We start from the raw sequence: 24018 nt of genomic DNA on the forward strand, positions 1-24018 counted from the left end.
CCTGGTTCAGGAATGGGGAACCTACGATCCCCCAGATGATGTTAGATTGCAGTTCCTTTTCCTGACTATTGGCCATGCTACCTCTGACTGATGGGAGTTGGGAGTCTGACATCGTCTGGAGGGCCAAAGGTTTCCCATCGTGCCTTAGCTGCTGCAGCCTTTTTGGAGTTACCATGGAGGCAAGGTTCTTAGCATCTCTTCTGGCTTCTTTCCTTCCAAAGTGAAGGCCTTCCTGGAAATTAGATGTGGCATAGGTTGTTTCTTTTTAATGTCAAGAATAAACATATATGTGGCTTTGCATTTCCTGAGACTGGCTGGGGAAACAATTGGAGAAAGACCATGAGGACATACTGTCTATTTAAAAAACTGGAGGCACAATTTGACATATTAAACTGCTTGGAGATGGAGAACTCTAAGAAGTACTTAAAACAAAGATTATTTTTTTTAAAAAGGTAATGAGCCAGATAAGCTATTGGCAGCCAAACTAAAAAAGAAAAGTTAGAATATGATTACACATTTACAGAGGGCGATAATATCATTTCTAGTCCAAAATATATAGCTAATAAATGTATGGAATATGTATCGAAAAAATAGAAACATTGATATGGACAGTGGGTTTGATCCAGGGTAACATTAGCACAAGATGTTTGATGTTGTGGAGGCAGTAGGGCACAAGCTTAATGTCACTGAGCATAATAATAGCAGTTACGCTAGGGGTTGCAAGTGCAAGACAACCACTGAATTTGGATGCTGTCCTATTCTACGAATGAGGGTTTCACGAGTAGAATGGCTGTTGCCACAATTGTATAGCATCCAATAAGTTTTTCCCAAATAGCAGTAGAAGAAACAGAGAGTCTTAATAGTTTAATGACTAGAGAAGTAACCATTCAATGAGCTGAAGAATTAAACAAAAATAAACCACCAGGCTTTAATGGATTCGCAGATTATGATGATGATACCTTTTGGAATGTATTAATAAACCCTTCAATAAAAACATTAATTTCTGTCACAGCAGAATATAATTTCCCTGAAACACGAAAAGAAGCAAAAGTTGTACTCATCGGAAAACCAGGCATAGGTGATTCTAAACCAGTCAGATAAACCTATAGAAATATTAAACCAAGATTTTAAATTGTGAACCACTATACTAGCTAGAAAGTTAAATACATTAATAGGGCACTATAATCATAAGGACCAAGCAGGTTTTGGGAAAGATAGTAAATTGCCTACAAATGTTTATAGAATTATTAATGTGATTTGCAAAATAAATACCATAAAATAAATCATTTGGATTATTTTATTCATTTAGAAAAATTTATAACCACTTCATAAAAGAATCTAAGCAATGTACAAAAACAACATAAAACAGTTATGAATAAAACACAACATAAATTAAAATCAGCAACTTTTTAAAAGCAAGCATACATAACTAAATTATATGTCTGGGTAGGCTTGCTGAAATAAAGTTTTCAGCAGGCTTCTAAACTATATGGAAATGGTGCCTGCTTAATATAAAAAGGAAGTTAGTTGCAAACCATAGGTGCTGCTACACTAAAAGATCAACTTCTCACTGATTATTATTCTTAGACCCCAAAAGAGCTTTGGATAGGGTGCAATGGCCTTTTATATATTACAACAGTTTGGATTTAGTGCTAAATTCATTAACTGGATTAAAGTGGTTTATGCAAACTCCAAAACTTCAGTATTTGTTAATAGGAACAAATGAGAAAAGCTTAAACATTTCAGAGTCGACATAAATGTCTCTATTACTACTGTAATGTGCTTTTTAAATGGACCTTTTTAAATGGACCTATTCTTTTTAATGCAGATATAAATGGTTTAAAAACAAGACTGGCCCAGTTAAAAATCAACCTGTATGCAGAAGATGTAGTTCTGATAAAGGGAGAACAAGAAAAATCATTCAGGAAAATGTTGACTCTCTTGGGAAAGTGTAATCAAATTCCTGGATATAAAATCAATTTGACCAAATTGGAATAGTTAGGTTATAATTTGCCAGAAAATGATAAACATACAATACCTACCAAATGTGGTATTGTATATAGAGAAACAGTTATTAAGTACTTGGCAATTGGATAACTTGCAATCTAGATAACTTGAGAGTTTATAATAATCAGTTTAGGAGATCAAGGCTGATTTCAAATAAGTGGGCAAAATTTAAAATGTAGTTGGTCAGGAAGAATCTTGATAATAAAGATGAATGTGCTTCCCACACATTTAATTCTTTTTAAATATCCCCTTGAAAGAGAGCTCAGTGATAGAGCATCTGCTTTTCATGCAGAAGATCCCAGATTCAATCCCAGTAAATATTAGGCAAGTGCATACGATATTGGCATTTAGATACCTGCTTTCAGAGCTTGGAAAAGTTACTTTTTTGAACTACAACTCCCATCAGCCCAATCCAGTGGCCATGCTGGCTGAGGCTGATGGGAGTTGTAGTTCAAAAAATTAACTTTTCCAAGCTCTGGTTCAGCTAGGGTTTCCCTGAGGTGTGATCCAGTTATGGGGAAGTGCTGAGGCTCAGTGGTAAAGCAATTTAGTGTAATATAGAATTCCATAAGAAAAATGCTAGGCCACATGCAGCTTTGGGAACAATTTGAAATGGTTGAACTTTGAAAAATTCTGTAAAAATAACTATACTATCAAATTAAAGGAGATATGAATGAAACACAAATATTCTTTCTCAAGTATGTCCAAGTGAGGAAGATATTAAACCATTTACTAAATCAATATGGATTATTAAGAGAATGCAGAAAATTTGAAAAGTTAGTTTCAGCAGGTAGTCCAACATAAGGAGTGTTAAGTATGGTGTATTAAATTATTTCTGATTTGGAAACTCTGAAAAAATTGATTGGCTAAATGGGAGATTTATTAAGGGGCATCCCTGATAAAGAATGAATGTGGGAAAATATACCATATTTCATCTTTTGAATAAATCTCAAGGAACGTTTTGGAAATTATTACTTTGGTGGTATTTAACACCTGAATGACAGAATTTTCCCCAATGTGAGAACAGTGTGCCGGTGCTGTTAAGTGTCTGGGGCAAATTTACTTAATATACCCTTGACATGTTCAAAGATAAATAATTATTGGAATACAGTTCTGACAGAAACAAAAAGTATTATCAGGTGTGAGTTACCAAGAAATCTTTAACTGTAGTATTTGGATATTTTTGAAGAGTAATACCTCAGGGAGATTTAGGCATGACAGTCCATTTGTTAACTGTGGCCTGTATGGCCATATGTCAAGTATGTGGGGAGGGGATTTCTTATACAAGACTCTGATATATATTTTAATCTTAAAAGTTGACAAATGTAATAAAGGTTAGAGAAGAAAGGCAACAGGTTAATATATTTGTCGAGAGATAGAGTTTGTTTTATATTGGAACAACAAATTGCAATAAATGCAATAAATTCAGTATTAATCTAGCTGTTATGTATGTGGGAATATGATGGAAATAAATAGCATAGTTAAATATGATGGGTATAAAGTATAGGTATAAATATGATGAGTATGAATAAAGTATTTGGATAATTATGATACTTATTAAAATTGATACTTATTAAATACTTATTAAAATTGAGAATAAGTTTATTATTTATTTTGTTTATTTATATCCCACCTTTCCTCCAAGGAGCTCAAGGTGGCGTACAAACAGTGACTGGCCAAGGGTCACCCAATGAGCATCATGGCCGAGTGTGGATTTGCACGCTGGTCTCCCTAGTCCTAGTCTGACACTCCTAACCCCTATACCACATGGCTCTCTTAATATAAGTTATATTAAAGCTGCTGAATAGCAGATTTAATATCATGGAATTACCTTAAATACTTTTAAGCTGTTACAGTATGTTACATGGTGTTGTGTGAGGTATGGAAATTAAAAACATATATTGAGACATTTTAAAAATTACAATTACAATTTAAAAACACATGTATTTAGATTCTACTAATTTCTGTTCAACAATTTCGAAATGCATCTCCAGCAGAGTAACCTTGTGCGAGTATCAAAAGAAATATAAATTTCACTTATATATTAGAAAATTATTTTAGAGGTAAATGACACACACAGAAAAAATATTTCCATATATATAATGAAAATCTAAATTAAAAACTCTAGAGTAATGGGGTCCTGTGGTATTCTGTTGATCTAGATTACACCTCCTCAAGGTACTCATCCGCTTCTAGTTTTTGTCAACCCTAAAAGTGGTGGAAAACAAGGAGAAAGGTATGTATTTTTTTATTGTGTTTTTAAAATCTGTTGATTTTGTTGAAGCTTTGTGTCATTGTGTGTTTTGGGTGAGGAGACAAATTATTTTTATTACTAGTTGAGGAAAAATTGTGTATTTTATTTAATCTTTCCGTTACAGTTATCATTAATTATGTGACTCAGTGTATATTATTAATAATGAACATGAACTGGGACTATATCCAATATATGGATTTTAAATTCTCATTATTTTGCTAAAGAAAAGCCTTCACTCACAACAGGGGGGAAGTCTTCCCTCCTGCCCTAGTAGTTAAAGATCTGGGGGGCGGGGAAATGAGATGGTGACAAAGGAGAGCTTCTGTCACCCTTTCAAAGCCAAATCATTTTCTAAGTAAACTGACATGATTGGATATGTAGACTAAATTAGTGGAAATTATAAACTTAATTTCCTTAAAACCAGGAATTGTGAGTTTAGAAATCTGCAAGAGTATCAGAAAGTCTACATGAAACCTAGAAAGTATCTGTCATATCCATGAAACTAAGGGTGTGCATCCAATTTGGATAAATTCTGAATCCCAGGCAGGTCTGGTGAAACAGGAGAGGGAGCAGCTTTGTAAAATCAAAACCTATCTCTCTAGTTTAAGGAAAACACATGAGGGAGCTCTTTATGATAGGTTTAGCTTGTAATGAAAAGGAATGATTTTACCAGTGCTCTCCAATTCCAGTGTTTTGGGGGATGGAGTAGCTTTGCAAGAGTGAAACGTTTGTCTCTAAGGAAGATATCAGGTTGGGGAAGGTAGTGGGAGAGCTTTGTTGTGACTGATTGGTCAATGTTGTATTTGGTGGGAATGATTTAACCAGAAAGCAAGTCTCTTTAAGTTCTTTCTACTCCAAAAAATAAATAAATTTAAATGTGCCTAGCACAAACTTCCCTGGATCTGTTTGTCTGCAATTCGGCAGGTTCCTTACTCAGGTGCACCTCTGTCATGTTTGCATCAGACCAATTGCCCAGAAAACACTAAGGGAGATTTAAGTGCTTCATGTTTGCCTATAGCAAAATTGCAACAGCTGCCCTTGTGGGAAAATCAGTGCAATTATCCTTCTGAAATTTGGCAGGATTCATGTCCTCAGAATTTTGGGACAGATTATCTTTAGGCCTGTAAAGAACCTTGTTTCTTTTAGCAATGTTAATATTTTGTTATTTAAATTTTTGTGCACTGTATTCTTTTTTGATGTGTATTTTGTATTTGTGTTGTTTTTTGTGAGCCGCCTTGAGGGCCTTTTGCAATCCAAAAAAAAGACAGGGAAAGCATTATGGATTATCATTTGTGGAAAAGATCAGTCCCTTAAAACCCCAAGCATATCCACCCGTCAGAAGTCTAGTTTAGTAATCATCATAGTAGTAGTTCATCCATCCACAAGACAAATCCAGTCACCCTGCACTGACTTTTCCCCCTTTGGATCACCTCCAGGCTAGGAATCATGCATGTGTTTGCTTTCATAAGGATTTGACTGACATTATTAAACATTTCATAAATGATCAGGCTGTTCCAATGTGGCAAACTTCGTAGGTTTAATTTAAATAAGAGATGCAGCAACATATCTTTTTATGTTTACAAGTATTGTAAGATTCATATCTGTGATTATAAAGGTGAAAACGCACAGACACAAGTTGATACAACTCAGATGGGTGAGATTTTTTTTGCTGTAAATAGTGTATTATTGAGATTTCTAGTAAATGTAACAACAAACAAGTAAAACAACAAAGTACGATAAACATATCACTCTATATAAAACAGAAAAAGAGTACATTCAGCAACAGAAGCTGTATATATAAAACAATACCAGAAAGCAGAATAATAGAATTAAAAAGCAGGGTACCAGACTTTGGTAACTTGCACTAGATGAAAAATTAACTCAAGAGCGAAAAAAAAGCTTGGGTGAGATTTTTTTTAAAAAAACCACTGTACAAAGGAACATAGAGAAAATACTGAATATAATACCGAAGTAACTTTTAAGGTCTTATAATGATTCATATTTTGGTGTTTGGGATAATGTGGGATCAGGGAGGAGATTGCTTTGAGTGTGGCATGCTAAGGTGAGTGGCAGTGAGGAGTTGGAATGACAGTTCATTTATTTAATTATTTATTTAAAATTATATTCTGCTTTTCACCATCTAGGTCTCAAAGAGGCTTACAACAATAAAAATAAATGATATGCAAAATTTAAAGCATAAATTAAAGCTCAGAATTTTAAATCCTTGGAAATTTAAAGTCTCAGAAAGCTAACAAAGAATATCAGAAAACATTATTCATGATGCAAAGGCCTCCTGAAACAAAATGGTTTTAACAGTTGGTGTGAAAGTGGGTTGTTGGTTTTTTGCAGTAGACATTTGGGAGAAGGATAGGGTGGAAAGAAGAGAGGTTTAGTTGGGTCAGAATTAGTTTAGGAGATTAAAAATAAAACTCATTTTCATCTTAGACTTCAGTTTACTGTGAATTTGTTTTCATTGTTCCTCAAATATAAACACTTTATTGTTAATCCTGGGTAACTGTCATGCCTAAAGAGTTTGAACACCTACCCCCCCCAGTACTTACACCTAACTGTTGCTGTTAGTACAGTAAGACTGTGGCAGCCTAGTTCTTGCAAACCAGTGGATGAAGGTGATAATAAGCCTGTGTCTGACTATAATGCTGCAAGTCAGGGTTCACGTGACGGAATGCTACCCCCCTCCCCAAATCTACATAGAAAACTCCTGGCTTTTTGCATAGAAGGAATATTTTTCATGGAAGAACATTTATTCATGTGAGGTATGTCTTTTATTTGATTATCAGTATCAGTTGAGGAAAGTGCTTGAAGAGATGGAATAGAGGGAGTTTTATGAATGAGATAAGTTTTGAACAACAAACTGTCTACCCCCATACCTCTAGCTTGCCCTTATTGGCTTGCTGGGTATACTCTTTCTTTTCTGTTGTAGACAGAAACAAAGGCCAAGTTCTAGAGCAGCATGCAACTAATTGAGCCCATCAAGCCATTTGGCAAATGGCTTTTGAAATGGAGAATTTCAAAAGCAGTTTGTAATATTGATTGAACACATGTTGTTTAAAGAAAAGGGGGGAAAGTAAATACGAAGTCTCAGTGGGCTGCATCCTAGCTATTATGCATATTTAATTTATATTTAATTGGCCTGCAAAACATGAAACTATACTTCAAGTGTAAGTCTTAGATGTTAACTGTGATAAGTTTGTAATGTATTTCACAATTTACTTTGCTTAATCAGAAAAGGTTGATATAATTTAGGATTACCAACGGTGTAAATGACTGGCCAATAAAGTTTACTAAATATTTTTTCTTTCCACAACTGCAGAATTTACAGAAAGTTTCAGTATCTTTTGAATCCTCGTCAGGTTTATAGCCTTGCTGGAAATGGACCAATGCCAGGGTAAGTGTAATCCTAAAAAAAACCAAAACCCCCAAAACAAAAACCCAGTATGATTAGAACACACTGGAATTTCACATATGATTTCCAACATAAATTGGCAACATAAATTTAACTGCAGAAATACTGAATGGAAACAGATGATACATGTAACTTTTACAGTATGGAAGTCACATGGTAAATCATTGGCTTTCTTGTTCCTGAATTCCACTAACCCATAATTCCTTTGTGTATCTAATTCCTTTCTTTCAACAGCATGCAAATCCTCCTTTTTCTGGACTCTGAGTATTTTTTCCCGTCAGTTCATGAGCTCTTTGGCTTTTTTTGCAGTCGGTGCCTTCCACCCATCCATTCTCCACGTTTTTTGCTTCTCATAACACTGTCTACCGTTCCTTCTTCCCCTTCAGTTACCTTGCCTCTCCTTGCCTCTTAGCTTCTTACTTCCTGAGCAAATGTAGCTTCTATTGGCTGAGTTTTGTGGTTACCCATGACTGAAGATGAGTAGTCCTAAAGACAGGAAGTTGATGAATGTGGTTGTACTCCCCTTGAAGAAGCAGTTTTGCATCTTAGGAATGCTGCTGGTTCCAGGTTTCCTGAATTCTCAAGTGGAGGTTGTGACCATGAGCACATTTTATCGGACTCAATAGATATGCCAGGTGCATTCCTCCTAGAAAACCAAGGTCCTTGCCACTGTGGTGCTTGCTCTGATGGTTACTTCTCTGGACTATTGTACTGTGCTGTAACTAGGGCTGCTCTTGAAAGCAGTTCAGAAACTTCAAGTCGTCCTGCATGCAACAGCTAGAAGCATATAACTCCAAAATATTGTATCAGTGGTTCCTAATTTACTTCAAGGCTAAAATTGGTTCTTTTTAAACCCCTATACACACATGCCTGAAGGTCTTCCTATAAAATGCCAGCCTGTACTTCTGTTTCATTTTGTTTTCAGGAATTGCAATATATGCTTAGTTTACCTGAAAACTTCTAATCCATTCTTCAATTTACCAACATTCTCAAAGTGGAGAGGACATTTGCTGGTAGAGAAAAGCTGCTGATTCTCTGTATCCTAATAAGTTTTAAGATTCTTTCAGATTTGTTGACAATGCTAAATGTTAAAAAAATACTATTAAGCTACAGTCCTATATTCACTTATGCAGGAGTATGCTCCACTGAACTCAGTGGGCTTACTTCTGAGTAGGTATCTACAGGATTGCACTGTGAATGTTTTTAAAAAGCTTGCAAGGATAAAATCCTTTAAGATGGATTCTTGCATAGAGCAGGGACCTTATAGGCCCCTTCCAACTCTACTATTCTGTGATTCCAAGATGTAGCATAGAGCCACAAGAGGGCAGTGTTCAGTGAAGACTCACATTTTAAATTTGAAGTATTTTCCCACTCTCAGTTTCTGCTTTTAAGAAACTGTGTTTAGAGTCTAACTTGTCTTAGAAAAGTTAGGGAAGTGACTTTCAGAAATTTCTAATTAATTATTCGGTCAATATTGCATGGATTTTTATTTGTTTTCCTTATAAAAATTAATATAGGCCTAAGTTTCTAGTATATATCTGTATCTGGCATTCTTTTGTTCTAGCTGTATAATTAGCCGCATGCAAATCACCTCCTTTTGCTGAATGCTTTATAAATCAGGTCAATTCAATGAGAACTGTCTTGAAAATAACAAGTCAAAGAGTGGTGCCAGTCACCCACACCATTGTGCCTCTGTCTTTCACCTGCTAGCTACTATCTACTGCCAGCGCTATCGTAAAAGCATTATCCTTGGAGCCTGTCCCATTTTTAAAGGCAGCTGCCATGCATCCATGTTGTGGTTCCAGGCTGAGAAACACAATTCAATGCTTTGGTAGCTGTTGGCTCAAGCGCCAAAGAAAGTCTGTTGTGGGACCATCCTTGAAGACTTCTCCGAAACTTCAACTGGTTCAAAACATAAAAGCTAGGATGATGATAAGCATTGGGTGCAAGAATTGCATCTCACCTATGTTAGAGCAATTTCACTGGCTTCCTGTGAGTTTCCAAAGGAAATGAACAAGTTGGTCGTAACCTTTAAAGCCATACATTTAAGGACTTTCTGCTCCCATATGAATCCACGTATTAAGACAGACTTCCCCATCTGGTGCCCTTCAGATGTTTTAGACTACAATCCTATCAGCTCTAGCAAGCATGGTTGTGCTGGCTAGGGCTAGTGAGAGTTGTAATCCAAAGCATCTGGAGAGTGCCAGGTTGGAGAAAATTACTCGGAGTAATCTATTAAGACCTTTCTAATTCTGTTCACATGTGCCTATGCTTCTATCTTTTTGGTGCCATATAAGCCACAGAAGAGTTATTTCTTTACCCAGTTTTTTTTTTTAAAATCATTGTTTTAGTGTATTGTGGTCTTGTTCGCATGTAGTACTAAGCCATGATTTAATTTACTTGCCTGATCCCAACCCAGCTCAGCATTTTAACAATAGTTTATTAATTACAAACAAACTTGTAAACCATGGTTTCTTGGTTTATAAATCTTGGTTTACATTAACCATGGCTTAGGGTGCTTTCACACATGGGGCTAATAGTGCTAGTTTTCTGGATTAAAAAGATAGCGCTTTGTTCCATATTTAAAAAATTCCTTTAACACTGCAGTACCTGTTATACCGGCATTTTGCGCAACAGTCGTTCACACAGCACAGTTTTTTTCCATATGAGTCCGGCCCTCACTGCGGGTTATAGCTCCACCTATCGTGCGAAGGCAAGAATGTCTTTGAAGTCAAGACTAGGGGCGTCAGGCCCCTCCCACTCTCCAGTTCATTCTTGCCTTCGTACGAACAAGATTGATATTTGCAGATAGCGTAGCTTTAGCTAAGTTTCTTGTGTCATTTTTGTGTGTTTGTCTGACATTGTGTGGAGGTTTGTTGTATGTGATTCCTCATTCTCCCTCCCCTCTGTCTTGTATTTAATTCGTTTGTTTCAGTGTTTCCTGGGGAACTCTTGGGGGGATCCTCCTTTGCCCTGCCCTTTTTCCCCAGTTTTTGAGCCTTACGGCTCTGGCAGAGGCCGCGGCTGCGTTCCTCTAGCCTCTCAGGCGGGAGCATGCGGCTGCAGCTCCCGATTTGGCCCGCTGCTTGGCTTGGCCAGAACCCTTTTGATTCTCTCCCTCCAGGAGCTTGCGGCTGCGGCCGTCTCCCGTCTCCCGGCCCTTCACTTTGCCGCGGTGACTTCCTCAGCCAGCGGCTGCGACTGATATCTCCTGCAGCCCCGGCACTTTAGTTGTTTTTTGGCCGTTCTACGCCCCGGCCCCTACCTTTTAAGTTGTGTCTCCCAGCCCATTAATTTTGCCACTACGATTTCTGCAGCCGGTGGCTGCGACCGATATCTGCTGCTGCCTCGGCACTTTATTTTTTAACGGTCGTTCTACTCCCAGGCCCCGTCCCCCGCCCTTTTAAGTTGCTGCGGTGGCTTCTGCAGCCAGCGGCTGCGGCTGATTTCTCCTGCTGCCTCAGTGCTTCGTTTTGTTTTTACTTCCCTGAGACCCTGCCACTGGCTTAGAGCCGGTATTGTTTTCAGGTCCGCAACTGCCCGCGTTGCTGAGCTAGTGCCTGGCCTTTTTCAGTCTGCTGGGCTGATCAGTACCCGCCATTGCTCCCCCTTCGTAATCGCCATTTTGACCGTTATTTTCTCCCGCTCCTTTTCCTGACTCCATCTTGTTTGTCTCCCTTTCCCGCCCTTTATATTCAGCCTACCCCATACTGCACAAAGGGAGCTTAGCTGGCAAGGGCTCATTGTACGTACGTGTAAGATAGGATTCCTTAGTCCTTTGGACCCCTCTATCACACGACTACTGCTGTGGCTTTTGACATCTAGCTGGTAGCTAGCACCTGTACTTCTGTGGCTGCCTCTTTATCGCTGTGACTGTGCTTTAGACTTTTGAACCTTGCTGGCTCTGGCGCTAGGTGCACAACTTGTTGACTTGTACATTCTGCCCCATCTGTGGCCGTGTGCTAAGACTGTGATACTGTGCACAAGCTGTTGAATCGTATATTCTGACCCCTCTGTGGCCGTGTACCAAGCCTGAAATCTAGTCTGCATTATATTGGCGCTGATCCCATAGTGCATTCTGCCCCCTCTGTGGCCGTGTACTTCGCCATCTGTCAGTGCATTCTACCCCCTCTGTGGTCGTGTACTGTGCCTGTTCGGGTCTCTACATTCTGCCCCCGCTGCGGCTGTGTACTGCACCCAAAGTGAATACAAGATGGCGGAACAGCCAGACATGTCGCAGACAGCCAAGCCACAACCATCTAAGGCAACTAAAACTAAGCATGCTAAAGCACTGGCTAAGACTAAACATCTTGCCAGCCACAGTAAACCCAAGTGTCCACGCTACGCCTCTGGGCCAACCTCCACCACAGCAGCTCAGGAACAGCTAACGGATATATTTCATTCCCCCGCTGCTTCCTCTGACGAGGAGGACTTTGCTGGCTTTCCTCCTCAGCCAACATTTAGCTAGCTTCCTCCCATGCTCCCGCCCAGGGCTTATCCTCCGGCTCAACCCACGGAGCCACCTACTCAGGCACAAACATCTGCTTCAACGGGGCTGCAGCTGTCCCATGAATTCCTTGCACAACTTCAGGGCATGCTGTCATATTTCACTCAAATGCAATCACCACCACAAGTTACCGACATACCTCAACGCACTGTGGATCAATGTGTGGGTCATGAGGCAAATCCTTCCTGCTCCCCAAATCCTTTTGACGTAGCTAGAGGCAGATGTATTGATGAAGCCTCGTATGGGGAGGAGTCAACCTTTGCCGATTACCCTGAAGGAGACGACTGGAGTGACTATTCGGAACATGAGGAGGATACATCATATCGCTTGTTCAATGCCTCCGATTATCAGCCTCTAGCGCGCAGGGTAGTTAACATCCTTGGTCTCCAAGCTGCGCCTCCAACAACTTCCGCTCCAGCTATTAAAGCGGCCAGGGTCCTCAAATCCCCTGCACCAACCGAGCACTACATCCCGGTGCCGGATCCCATTGCCAAACTGGCCACCGAAGAATGGTCTCATCCATTCCAAACTCGCCGCTTCAAGAACCTGGCTGACAAACTGTACTCCCTAGCTCCTGACTTTGCCACCAAGCTAGCCGTTCCCGGCATAGACGACCCAATCACTAGCCTAGTTTCACGATCTCTTTTGCCTAGAAAAGGAGAATCCCAACTAAAGGATGCTACTGAACAAAGATTAGACTTCGCTCTCCGCAAAAATCATGAGGCCACTGCCTTCTCCATGCGTGCCTCTGCATCAGCTTCCGTCTTCTCCAGAGCAGCAATGATGTGGCTGGACAATCTTCTGGAGGACCCTAACCCTGATCCTGTCTCTCTCAGAAGGTCACTGATAAAGTTGCGCAAGACAGCGGTGTTTGTAGCTGATGCCACGTTGGATGCCACTCAACTGGGGGCACGAGCCATGACGGCTCAGATAGTTGCTCAACGGACCCTCTGGCTTCGCCACTGGCAAGCTGACTCTACGGCCAGAGTGAATCTCTCCATGGTACCTTACTCTGGATCTTTGCTCTTCGGCGAGGAAGCTCTAAAGGCAGTGCTGGTTGATCCCAAAGACACTCACAAACCGGGTTTGGCCACTGTCAAAAACACCGATCATAGGCCTTTCAGGTGATTTTCCCCCTTCCGCGCTAATCAGCCCTTTCGAGGAACGCGGCCAGGAGGACGAGGCCACGACTTCCGATCCTATGACTCCAATTCCTTCAGGGGAACCTGGAACCGACGTTTCCAGGGCAGAGGTCAGTACCAAGGGTGCAGAGGTACCTCATCGTCCTCATATAGGGGAGGGTCTCGCCAGCGCAAACAGTTCTAATGCACTTCCTGTTGGCAGCAGACTACTTATGTTTGGAGACCAGTGGCTCCGTCTGACTAAGGTCGCCTGGATCAGGGACCTTTTTTGTTCTGGCTATGCAATAGAGTTTTGGGCGACTCCACCAGACAAATTCCATCTGTCCCCTTGTCCCAGGGCACCGGCCAGTCACAGCATCATGCAAACAGCCATACATCACCTCTTGGACATAGCAGCGATAGAGCCAGTCCCTACAACAGAGAGGTCGGAAGGGGTGTACTCCCTCCTATTTGCTGTGCCCAAACGAGATTTGTCATGGAGGGCGGTATTGGACCTCAAGTTCGTCAACCGTTTTGTAACATACCGCAGGTTCAAAATGGAATCCCTCCACTCCATTACTGAAAGCCTGCAAGAAGGAGACTTCCTGGTTTCTATCGACCTAAAGGAAGCGTATCTCCATGTGCCCATTTGCATAGCCCACAGAAAGTTCCTTCGGTTTGCTTTTGGCCCCCAGCACTTTCAATATAGAGCGATGCCATTCGGCCTCTCCTCTGCTCCGCGAGTGTTTACCAAAGTACTTCTCACCTTAGTGGCTTACCTCCAGATTCAAGGGGTCCATCTCTACCCATATCTGGACGATATTTTAATACGGGCGAGCTCTGAGGAGCTGGCTCATCGTCATTTAACGCTCACCCTCAATGTTTTACAGGGCTAAGGCTTGCTTGTCAACTTCGACAAAAGCCATCTTCAACCGACCCAATGCCTACTACATCTAGGGGCGATGTTGGACACCCTGCAGGCGATGGTGTTTCTATCTCCAGATCGCATAAATGCCATCATAAACATTGCGGGCTCCTTGATGCAACAAACAACCGCAGACATCATGCTTCTAGCCAGGGCGCTCGGAATGTTCATCTCTACCATATTGTGCCATGGGCTCGAGCCCATTCTTGCCACCTTCAGTGGGCTTTGTTGCCTTTTCAACAGGACATTGCCAACTCCAATCATCGCACAGTTCCTCTGAGCCCCACACTGCGTCTTTCATTACGCTGGTGGACAAGGGTCCAACACCTTTCCAGAGGCACTCCATTCAGAGAACCTCGCAGGACTGTTGTCACCACGGATGCCAGTCTCATTGGCTGGGGAGCACACTGCAACTCCCAGTACGTTCAGGGAGTTTGGTCCACAGCAGAGCAGACTCAGAACATCAGTTGGCTGGAGCTCAAGGCGGTCCACTTAGCTCTAATTCATTTTCAGTCTCTGTTCCTTTTGGACCATGTCGTCATCCGAACGGACAACACGTGTGTAAAATCACATTTGAACAGACAGGGGAGCACCAGGTCCCGTCCTCTGCAGGACCTAGCTTCCCTTATCTTCGTCTGGGCAGAACAACATCTACAATCCCTAAAAGCAGAGCATCTCAGAGGGATTTGGAATGTGACAGCAGACTGGCTCAGCAGACAACAGGTCATTCCGGGAGAATGGAAACTGCATCCGACTATATTCCAGCGTCTCCAGCGTCGGTTCGGCCCCTTTTCGATCGACCTGTTTGCGTCCAGTCGCAATTACCAGCTTCCCAGGTACTTTGCCAGATACCTGGACACAGCAGCGGAAGCAGTGGATGCCCTGTCCATACCGTGGCCAGACGGTCTTTTGTACGCCTTCCCTCCGATGCCTCTGTTAGCCAAAACGCTGCGGAAGGTGCGGAGCGAGAGGGCACAGTTGGTTCTGATAGCACCATATTGGCCACGCCGACCATGGTTCTCGGATCTTCTTGCAATGTCGGTGATGGATCCTTGGACACTTCCAGTCAGGCCAGATCTTCTATCCCAGGGTCCAGTATGGCATCAGGATCCCACTTGGCTCAACCTAACAGCGTGGCGTTTGAGCGGGGACATTTGAGGTCGGCGGGCCTGTCTGACGCTGTTATTGATATTATCTTAGCCTCGAGACGACCATCTACCACCCGTATTTATCAACATACTTGGGTGTCCTTCTCCAGGTGGTGCCAGTCTCACCACTGCAGTCCATCCCAGGCCACTATGCATCAGGTGCTACAATATCTCCGTAGTGGCTTTATGATGGGACTCAGACCCAACACTCTACGTCGACATGCGTCCACTCTGTCGTCCATTCTCTCAGTGTCCTCCACTGGTGCCCCTATTTCCTCACATCCGTTCATTAAACGCTTCCTCAGAGGCATTGCTTTACATTCACCGGCCGTAGTTCACCGTTTTCCCTCATGGAGTCTGTCCAAGGTCCTCCAAGCTTTACAACGCCCTCCATTTGAACCCCTTAGGACTGTACCTTTACGTCTACTGTCCTTCAAGGTCTTGTTCCTGGTCGCCATCACTTCTGCCAGACGGGTTTCGGAACTGGGCGCATTGTCTTCTGCCCGCCATCTCTGTGTCTTTCACAAGGACTCTGTTGTGCTGAAAACTGATCCTTCCTTCCGTCCTAAGGTCAATTCAGTCTTTCATTGCAATCAGGACATTATGCTCCCTTTTGCCCGAACCCCACTCATCCTCTAGAGAAGGCTTGGCATTCGTTGGATGTTCGGAGGGCTCTCAAGACCTACCTGTCTAGGACCCAGGAGATTCGATGAACAGAGTCTCTGTTTGTATCCTTTCATCCAAGGTCTATGGGGAATAAAGTAACCAATTCTACCTTATCCCATTGGTTAAGGGCATGTATTACCTTAGCATATGAGTCCCTTAAGCTGCCAGTTCCAGCTAGTATAACAACTCATTCTACTAGGTCAGCTGCCACTTCGGCTGCTTTTGCTACTAATGCTCCTGTTGCTGATATTTGCAGGGCTGCTGTTTGGTCTACCCCACACTCGTTTATAAGGCATTATAAAATAGATTGTTATGCCTCTGCCGAGGCCTCTTTTGGCAGACGAGTGTTGCAACAGGTTCTTAATGACGATTAGCATGTGGGTGGTCCCTCCCTATTATGGGCTGCTTTGGTACATCCCGCAGTGAGGGCCGGACTCATATGGAAAATGGACCATTGGTCTCACCTGAAGGGTGATTTTCATATGAGTACGGCCCTCACGACCCTCCCAGTTGGAGGATGTATAGATTTTTTACTAAGCTGTTATATATTACTGTTACGCTATTGTATTTAAAGTTACTAGTGAAGTCAAGACTTCTAGTTCTGCTATATCGCTATGTTAGAGTCATGTTATTATGCATGTTATTTTCCTGCTGGCAGGCCTGTTGGCCCTGTTCCTGTATTTTTAGATTTTTCTCTATAGACTCGCTGCGAATGAACTGGAGAGTGGGAGGGGCCTGACACCCCTAGTCTTGACTTCAAAGACATTCTTGCCTTCGCACGATAGGTGGAGCTATAACCCGCAGTGAGGGCCGTACTCATATGAAAATCACCCTTCAGGTGAGACCAGTGGTCCATTCTCCCTCCCCCTCATTTGGCCTCACGCGACACCGGATGAGCTGGTTTGAGGCCTGTTCTTTCGGTGTGTGTGGGGGGGGGTTGAAAGAGGCGCGATCTCGAACGTGATCAGCTGAGAGGCACAGCAGCGCAGCAGCAGAGGCTCCTCTCTCAGGAGCAGCTGGGATAGGCTGGGAGGCACAACGAGGGCCATTGGTAAGGGCGGGAACACACTGCATGCTGAGAGGGCTGTTGGTAAGGGCGGGAACGCACTGCATGCTGGGATGGCTGTCATGTGAGCAGCGGCAGCTGGCGCAAAACTCCCGCGATCTTCCATGTCACCAGCCTTGCTATCGGAATTTTTGAGGTATCATTTATTGCAGAATTTAGCACTAAACTTCCACTACATTCCACCAGAATTCCGGAGCTACCTGTTATGTCGTGTGAAAGCTCAAATTTTATGCGCAAATTAACAGGAAATAAATCGTCAAAATAACGGAATAAAGTGCAGTGTGAAAGCACCCTTAGTGTTACAAATATACAAATATAGCCTTTATGGTGTTGGATTTCTGAATTTTTAGTTTTTATTTAGTAAGATTTAGCAGACCATGTTAGTAAGATTTCTTACCTGCCCTTCACCAGAAGGTCCCAGGATGGGTTACAACAATATAATATTAAGCTGTAAAATCATTACCATGATAAAAGCAAGTAAAACCATTCCAAATTGAACAACAGTATAAATTTAGAGAGAAAAGTGGATCCCACAAAATACTTTAACTGTTAAAGACTGGAGTAAAGAGGTGTGTCTTTAGCATGCAACAAAAGCTGTACAGTGAAGATGCTAGACACAGTTCTGTGGGAAGAAGGTTCCACAGTTTAGGGACTACTACAGAGAAAGGCCTCTCCCAGACTGCCAGACCACAATTCCCTGCACTTCTGAGGGTGGTGGAAGTACAAAGAGAGCCCCTTCTGCAGTGATCTTAATATTTTAGAAGGCTGGTAGGGATATTATTATTATATTATATTTATTAGTCGCCCATCTGGCTGGTTGTCCAGCCACTCTGGGCGACGTACAAGTAAAATACATTACACATTACAATATTAAAATATAAAAACTGACAGTAAAAACTTAACCCAATCCAAAGGCTTGTCTGAAAAACCAGGTCTTTAAAGTCCGGCGGAAGCTCATCATCAAAGGGGTATGGCGGAGATCATTTGGGAGAGAATTCCACAGGGTGGGGGCCACTATTGAGAAGGCCCTCTCTCTGGTCCTCACCAGTCTGGCTGTTTTAACCGGTGGGATCGAGAGAAGGTCTTCTGAGGCTGATCTTGTTGAGCGGCATCCCTGACGATGCTGGAGGCGCTCCTTTAGATAGACTGGTCCAAAACCGTATAGGGATTTAAAGGTCAGAACCAACACCTTGAATTGGGCTCGGTAAGCAACCGGTAACCAGTGCAACTCTTTTAGCACTGGGGTGATGTGATCCTGCCGGCGGCTGCCTTTAATCAGACGAGCCGCTGCGTTCTGTACCAGTTGCAACTTCCGGACCGTTTTCAAGGGTAACCCCACGTAGAGCGCATTACAGTAGTCTAGGCGAGAGGTGACCAGAGCATGTACTACTGGTGGGAGCAGATAGTTGGGAAGGTAGGGGCGCAGCCTCCGTATCAGATAATAATAAAAATAATAAAGTTTTATTTGTTAGTCGCCTATCTGTCCGAATTAACGGACACTCTAGGCGACTTACAACAGCATAATAAAATACAATACACAATTCAAACACATTCATCAATTAAACTGACATCAAAAACATCAATTAATACATCAAAACTAATCCACCTCGAAATTCCTGTAGGCCTGCCTGAATAGCCAGGTCTTTAAAGCTCGGCGAAACTCATCAGGGAGGAGGCATGTCGGAGATCGTAGGGGAGAGAATTCCAGAGGGTGGGGGCCACAACCGAGAACGCCCTTTCTCTGGTCCGCACCAGCCGAGCTGTTTTTACCGGTGGGACCGAGAGGAGGTCCTGCGTGGCTGATCTTGTAAGGCGGCCTAATTGGTGATACTGGAGGTGGTCCTTCAGATATACCGGGCCGAAACCGTATAGGGTTTTAAAGGTCAATACCAACACCTTGAATTGGGCCCGGCAAACCACTGGTAGCCAGTGAAGATCTATCAACACCGGGGTGATATGTTCCCGGCGACGGCTACGCTTAATCAAGCGTGCCGCCGCATTCTGTACCAGCTGCAGTTTCCGGACCGTTTTCAAGGGTAACCCCACGTAGAGCGCATTACAATAGTCTAAGCGAGAGGAGACCAGGGCATGTATCACTCGTGGGAGCAGATGTACAGGAAGGTAGGGTCGCAGCCTCTGTATCAGATGTAATTGATACCAGGCTGCCCGGCTCACTGCCGAGACCTGAGCCTCCATGGACAGCTGGGAGTCAAGAATGACCCCTAGGCTGCGGACCTTGTCCTTCAGGGGTAATCTCACCCCGTTAAACACCAAGTCGATGTCTCCCAACCTTCTCTTATCACCCACGAGTAACACCTCGGTCTTGTCGGGATTTAGCTTCAGCCTGTTCTTGCCCATCCATCCACTGACAGACTCCAGGCACTTGGACATGGTCTTCACAGCCAACTCTGGTGAGGACTTAAATGAGAGATAAAGCTGAGTGTCATCCGCATATTGGTGACACTGCAGCCCAAACCTGATGATGGCTTCCAGCGGCTTCACATAGATGTTAAATAGCATGGGGGAGACGATAGAACCCTGTGGTACTCCACAATTAAGAGGCCAAGGGTCTGAAACCTCATCCCCCAATGCTACCCGTTGGTACCTGCCTGAGAGATAGGAATGGAACCACCGTAAAACAGTGCCCCCTATTCCCAATCCTTCTAGGCGATTTAACAAGATACCGTGGTCAACGGTATCAAAAGCTGGAGTTGATACAGCGCCGCCCGGCTCACAGCTGAAACCTGAGCCTCCATGGACAGCTGGGAATCAAGGATGACCCCCAGGCTGCGGACCTGGTCTTTCGGGGCAAATGTACCCCATTGAGCACCAGGTCAATATCCCCTAACCCTCCCTTGTCTCCCACACACAGTACCTCGGTTTTGTCTGGATTCAGCTTCAGCTTATTCCTTCCCATCCAGCCACTCACTGACTTCAGGCACTTGGACAGGGTTTCTACATCCAACCTTGGTGAAGATTTAAATGAGAGATAGAGCTGCGTGTCATCCGCATACTGATGACACCGCAGCCCAAAACTCCTGATGATTGCCCCCAGCAGCTTTATATAGATGTTAAACAGCATTGGAGAGAGGATGGAACCCTGTGGCACCCCACAAGTGAGAGGCCAAGGATCTGACACCTCCTTCTCCAATGCTACTCTTTGGTACCTACCAGAGAGGAAGGAGTGGAACCACTGCAATACAGTGCCCCCTACGCCTAACCTCTCCAGGCAGTCCAAGAGGATAGCATGGTCAACGGTATCAAAAGCCACTGAGAGATCAAGGAGGACAAGGAAGGTGCATTCGCCTCTATCCCATGCCCTCATATCATCCACCAAGGCGACCAAGGCTGTTTCAGTCCCGTGTCCAGGTCTGAAGCCCGATTGAGATGGGTCCAGATAATCTGCTTCCTCCAAGTGCGCTTGCAATTGCTTTGCCACCACCCGCTCAATCGCCTTGCCCAAGAATGGTAAATTTGAAACTGGGCGGAAGTTGTTCAAATTTCGGGGTTCAAATTTCGGGGGTCCAAGGAGGACTTCTTTAAGACTGTTTTATTATTGCCTTCTTGAGCGCTGATGGCATTACTCCTTCTTCGAGTGAAGTATTTACCACCAGTTTAATCCCCTCACCGAGTCTATCTTTGCAACTCATAACGAGCCACGATGGGCAAGGGTCGAGTAAGCAGGTGGTCAGCTTTAAGGTTGAAAGCACCTTGTCCACTTCATCGGATGGAAGAAGCTGGAACCGATCCCACAGCACCGGAGCTTTACTAGTCAACTCTGGCTCACTCACTGTGTCCACAGTGTACGGAATAGCACTCTTAATACGATCGATTTTCTCTGCAAAATGTATTGCAAATTCATCACAGGAGACCTTATCATGTTCCATTGGTTCCAGAGCAACTGGACCGACCAGGCTCCGGACCACTTGGAACAGTCTCCCGGGACAGCACTCTGCAGAAGCAATAGAGGCAGCATAAAAACCTCTTTTTGCTGCCCTTATTGCCACATGATAGGTTGCTGCTGCAGCTCTAACATGTGTTCGATCGTCGTCAGAGTGGGACTTCCGCCACCGGCGTTCTAGTCGTCTCACCTCCCGCCTCAGAATTCGCAGCCGTGGGGTAAACCACGGTGCGGTCTGAGTTCTATTCAGGGGGAGAGGACGTTTCAGAGCCACCCAGTCTAATGCCCCGGTAATTGCAGTATTCCAACCCTCCACCAGGGCCTTTGCCGAGTGGCTGTGTGCCTGCTCCAATATATCCCCAAGCACGTTCAGGAATCCATCAGGATCCATCAAACGCCGGGGGCGGACCATCTTAATAGGTCCTCCACCCCCTCGGAGGGTTTGTGGCATTGAACAGTCTAATTTCACCAAATAGTGATCTGACCATGACTCTGGGGTGATAGATGTCTCCCCAATTTTCAGATCACTTCGCTCCTCTCCCGATACAGGCGGTCTTGCAGATTTGTGGCACCTAAGTAATTTAGGGCTTTAAACACTAATGTGAGCACTTTGAATTGGGCCCAGAAACAAATTGGCAACCAGTGCAGCTGTTTAAAAACTGTGGTTATATGAGCTCTAAATGGAACCTCGGCCAGTAATCTGGCCAATGCTTTTCCAAATCATCTTCAAGGGTAGTCTTATGTACAGCACATTGCAATATTCAAATCTGGAAGTTATCAGAGTGTAGAGTACAGTGGCTGAGTCATTTTTGTCCAACAGACTGTAGCTGGCAAACCAGCTGGAGCTAGAAATAGCTGGTCCTGTTCCTTCCAGGGAAGTGCATCCCAGTCCAGAACAGGCCATCTCCCCACCTCCTGGACCTGAGAACCTGGAACACAAATACCTATCTCTTCAGGATTCTCTTTAATATGAAGAGTTGAGCTTAAAAATGTTAGTAATAAGAAAAGAAATATAAATTGGAGAAACCATGCAGGCTGAGCAGCTGAGCTTAAATATAAAAAGTACAATATGTTTATAAAGAGTCACAGTTAACAAAGTGATGTGAAAATTGCCATTCTGATACATTGTGCAATTTGTAATGAGCACCTATTTTTACTCTGAAAAGAGTTTCACTGTTCAGTGGTTTTGTATCTATACAGGAACCATACACTTCTGTCAACAACTGTTATTGTAGATTTAATTATGCTGAAGAATTTGAAATTGTCATTATTCACCTCCTAAATAAATAACAGTTGTGCAGTTGATGGAGAGGTCACCGATTTTCTGGCAAGATTCCCCAGTCCACTCCATTCTATGCTTGAAATATCTAAATCATGCTCTTTTAATATCTGACAATTGGATCCCTCCTCTGTGTATTATATCTATGTTAATGTACTTAAGAATGTGATAGTTGTGCGAACTCAGATTTAACACTCAAGGTTTGTTTCTATTCACTTTAAAAGATACATAGAATTGCAGCGTTAGTTATTTGAGTCAAGTCAGGCACAATTTTCCTTTGGGAATCTTTTGACCTTTTACACTGGGTATGATAGAGCTGGACTACAAGCCCTATCATCTGTACTGGAAAACTATGAGTCTCTCCTCTGATGTGAAACAACATTTTGCCATCATTGCTGTTGAGAAAAGATACTCAGAGCTTCATTTCTTACCAATGGGTAGGTCTACCAGGTGTTTCCTTTTGTTCACTGACATCCTCCACTTTCTGCTGTCACCTTCCCCAAGACAAGGCCTTTAAAAAAAATTGGAGAGAAAGAGGGAGTAAAATATACTGTAGGGCAGGGTGGGTTACAAGCAGAATTATGGCAGGTGGTTTGCTTGAGGGTGGGCCATCTCAATTCTGCTCTCTGTAATTTGAGCCAGCATGCTCACATTTGCAAGCATACCTATTATGAATAATTACCACATCCCTGCTGGCCACCAATACAATCTGGGTATCTAGGTACAGTGATGAATCTAGGAGGACTTTAAGGGTGTTGCTAACTGGGCTGATCGTATGTGACTAGACACTAGGGATCACAGGTGCTTCTGTTTGCTGCTGGCCACCATCATTTCAGTTTATCTGGAGTCGGTTTACATGTATCAAATCTGTTTCCATCTTGGGTAGTTAGTAGATAAACACCAGAATTGTCAGAAAATGGGTCAAATTAAAAAGGTGGATGAATATCATCTGCCTGTGGATGTCACCTATAGCCAAACTTTCATACATGAGTAGTTTGAAAGCATACGATGCAATCCTAGTGGTGACGCTAATGATGCCTAACACTGTAGACAGCCTAGATGTAATCTGCTCTGAGCTCTTTAGGGGGGGGCAGAGTGTAAGTGTAAATAAACAGTCTTGTTCATTGTCTTTGTATTGAATTGGAAGATGGTTGGAAGCTTGTAGGTGATGTCCTGGGGCGATGACAAACAACCACCCATTACCACGCTGTAGGATCTTCCTGCTGAAACCTTCAAATTTTAATTTAAGGTTTTTTCTCCTGTGCATGGAAAAGCTGGTCTCAGGTGAGTAGCTAGCTCCACCTAGCAGTTGAAGGCAGAAGAGTGCTAAAGAGGTTTTTTTTTAATAAGGACTTCCTGCTCTGTGCAGCTCCTTATTTCAGTTTCTCTTCTGCCTTCCACCAAGAACGGTTGATTTAGCTCCTCTCTGCATTCAGGCCTGTATAGTTTGGTGTTTCTTCCTATTGTGTGTCTGTACTTTTTCCTTCCTATACTGTTTTCCTACGTGTGTCTTGTTTAGAACAAAAAAATAAAAAGGGGTTTGTAATTTTACGTTTCTCCCCTCCGAGATTTCGTGGCGACGCTGAGCCGACCACTATCTTCTTCATTGGACTCGGGTTTTGGATCCCAGTCTTGGGGGAATAAGCATCAATTCTGATGCCAGGGTGCCTCAGGCGGGAGGATGCCTTCAACACTTTGCCCACCGCTGGAGGGACACGTC

At 43.2% G+C, this 24018-nt stretch overlaps 1 protein-coding gene across 4 annotated transcripts in view; it reads left to right on the plus strand.

The window, feature by feature from the left end:
• The window catches only part of DGKB (diacylglycerol kinase beta), a 430346-nt gene that overhangs the window by 142927 nt on the left and 263401 nt on the right, over positions 1 to 24018 (plus strand). For all 4 annotated transcript variants that reach the window (XM_061585671.1, XM_061585674.1, XM_061585672.1 and 1 more), the window contains exons 15-16: positions 4170 to 4243; positions 7593 to 7667. In XM_061585671.1, the coding sequence (XP_061441655.1) occupies positions 4170 to 4243; positions 7593 to 7667 (149 nt within the window). The remainder of the gene's footprint in view (positions 1 to 4169; positions 4244 to 7592; positions 7668 to 24018) is intronic.

Source organism: Rhineura floridana, chromosome 10 (genome assembly GCF_030035675.1).
Source record: "Rhineura floridana isolate rRhiFlo1 chromosome 10, rRhiFlo1.hap2, whole genome shotgun sequence".
Classification (NCBI taxonomy): domain Eukaryota; kingdom Metazoa; phylum Chordata; class Lepidosauria; order Squamata; family Rhineuridae; genus Rhineura; species Rhineura floridana.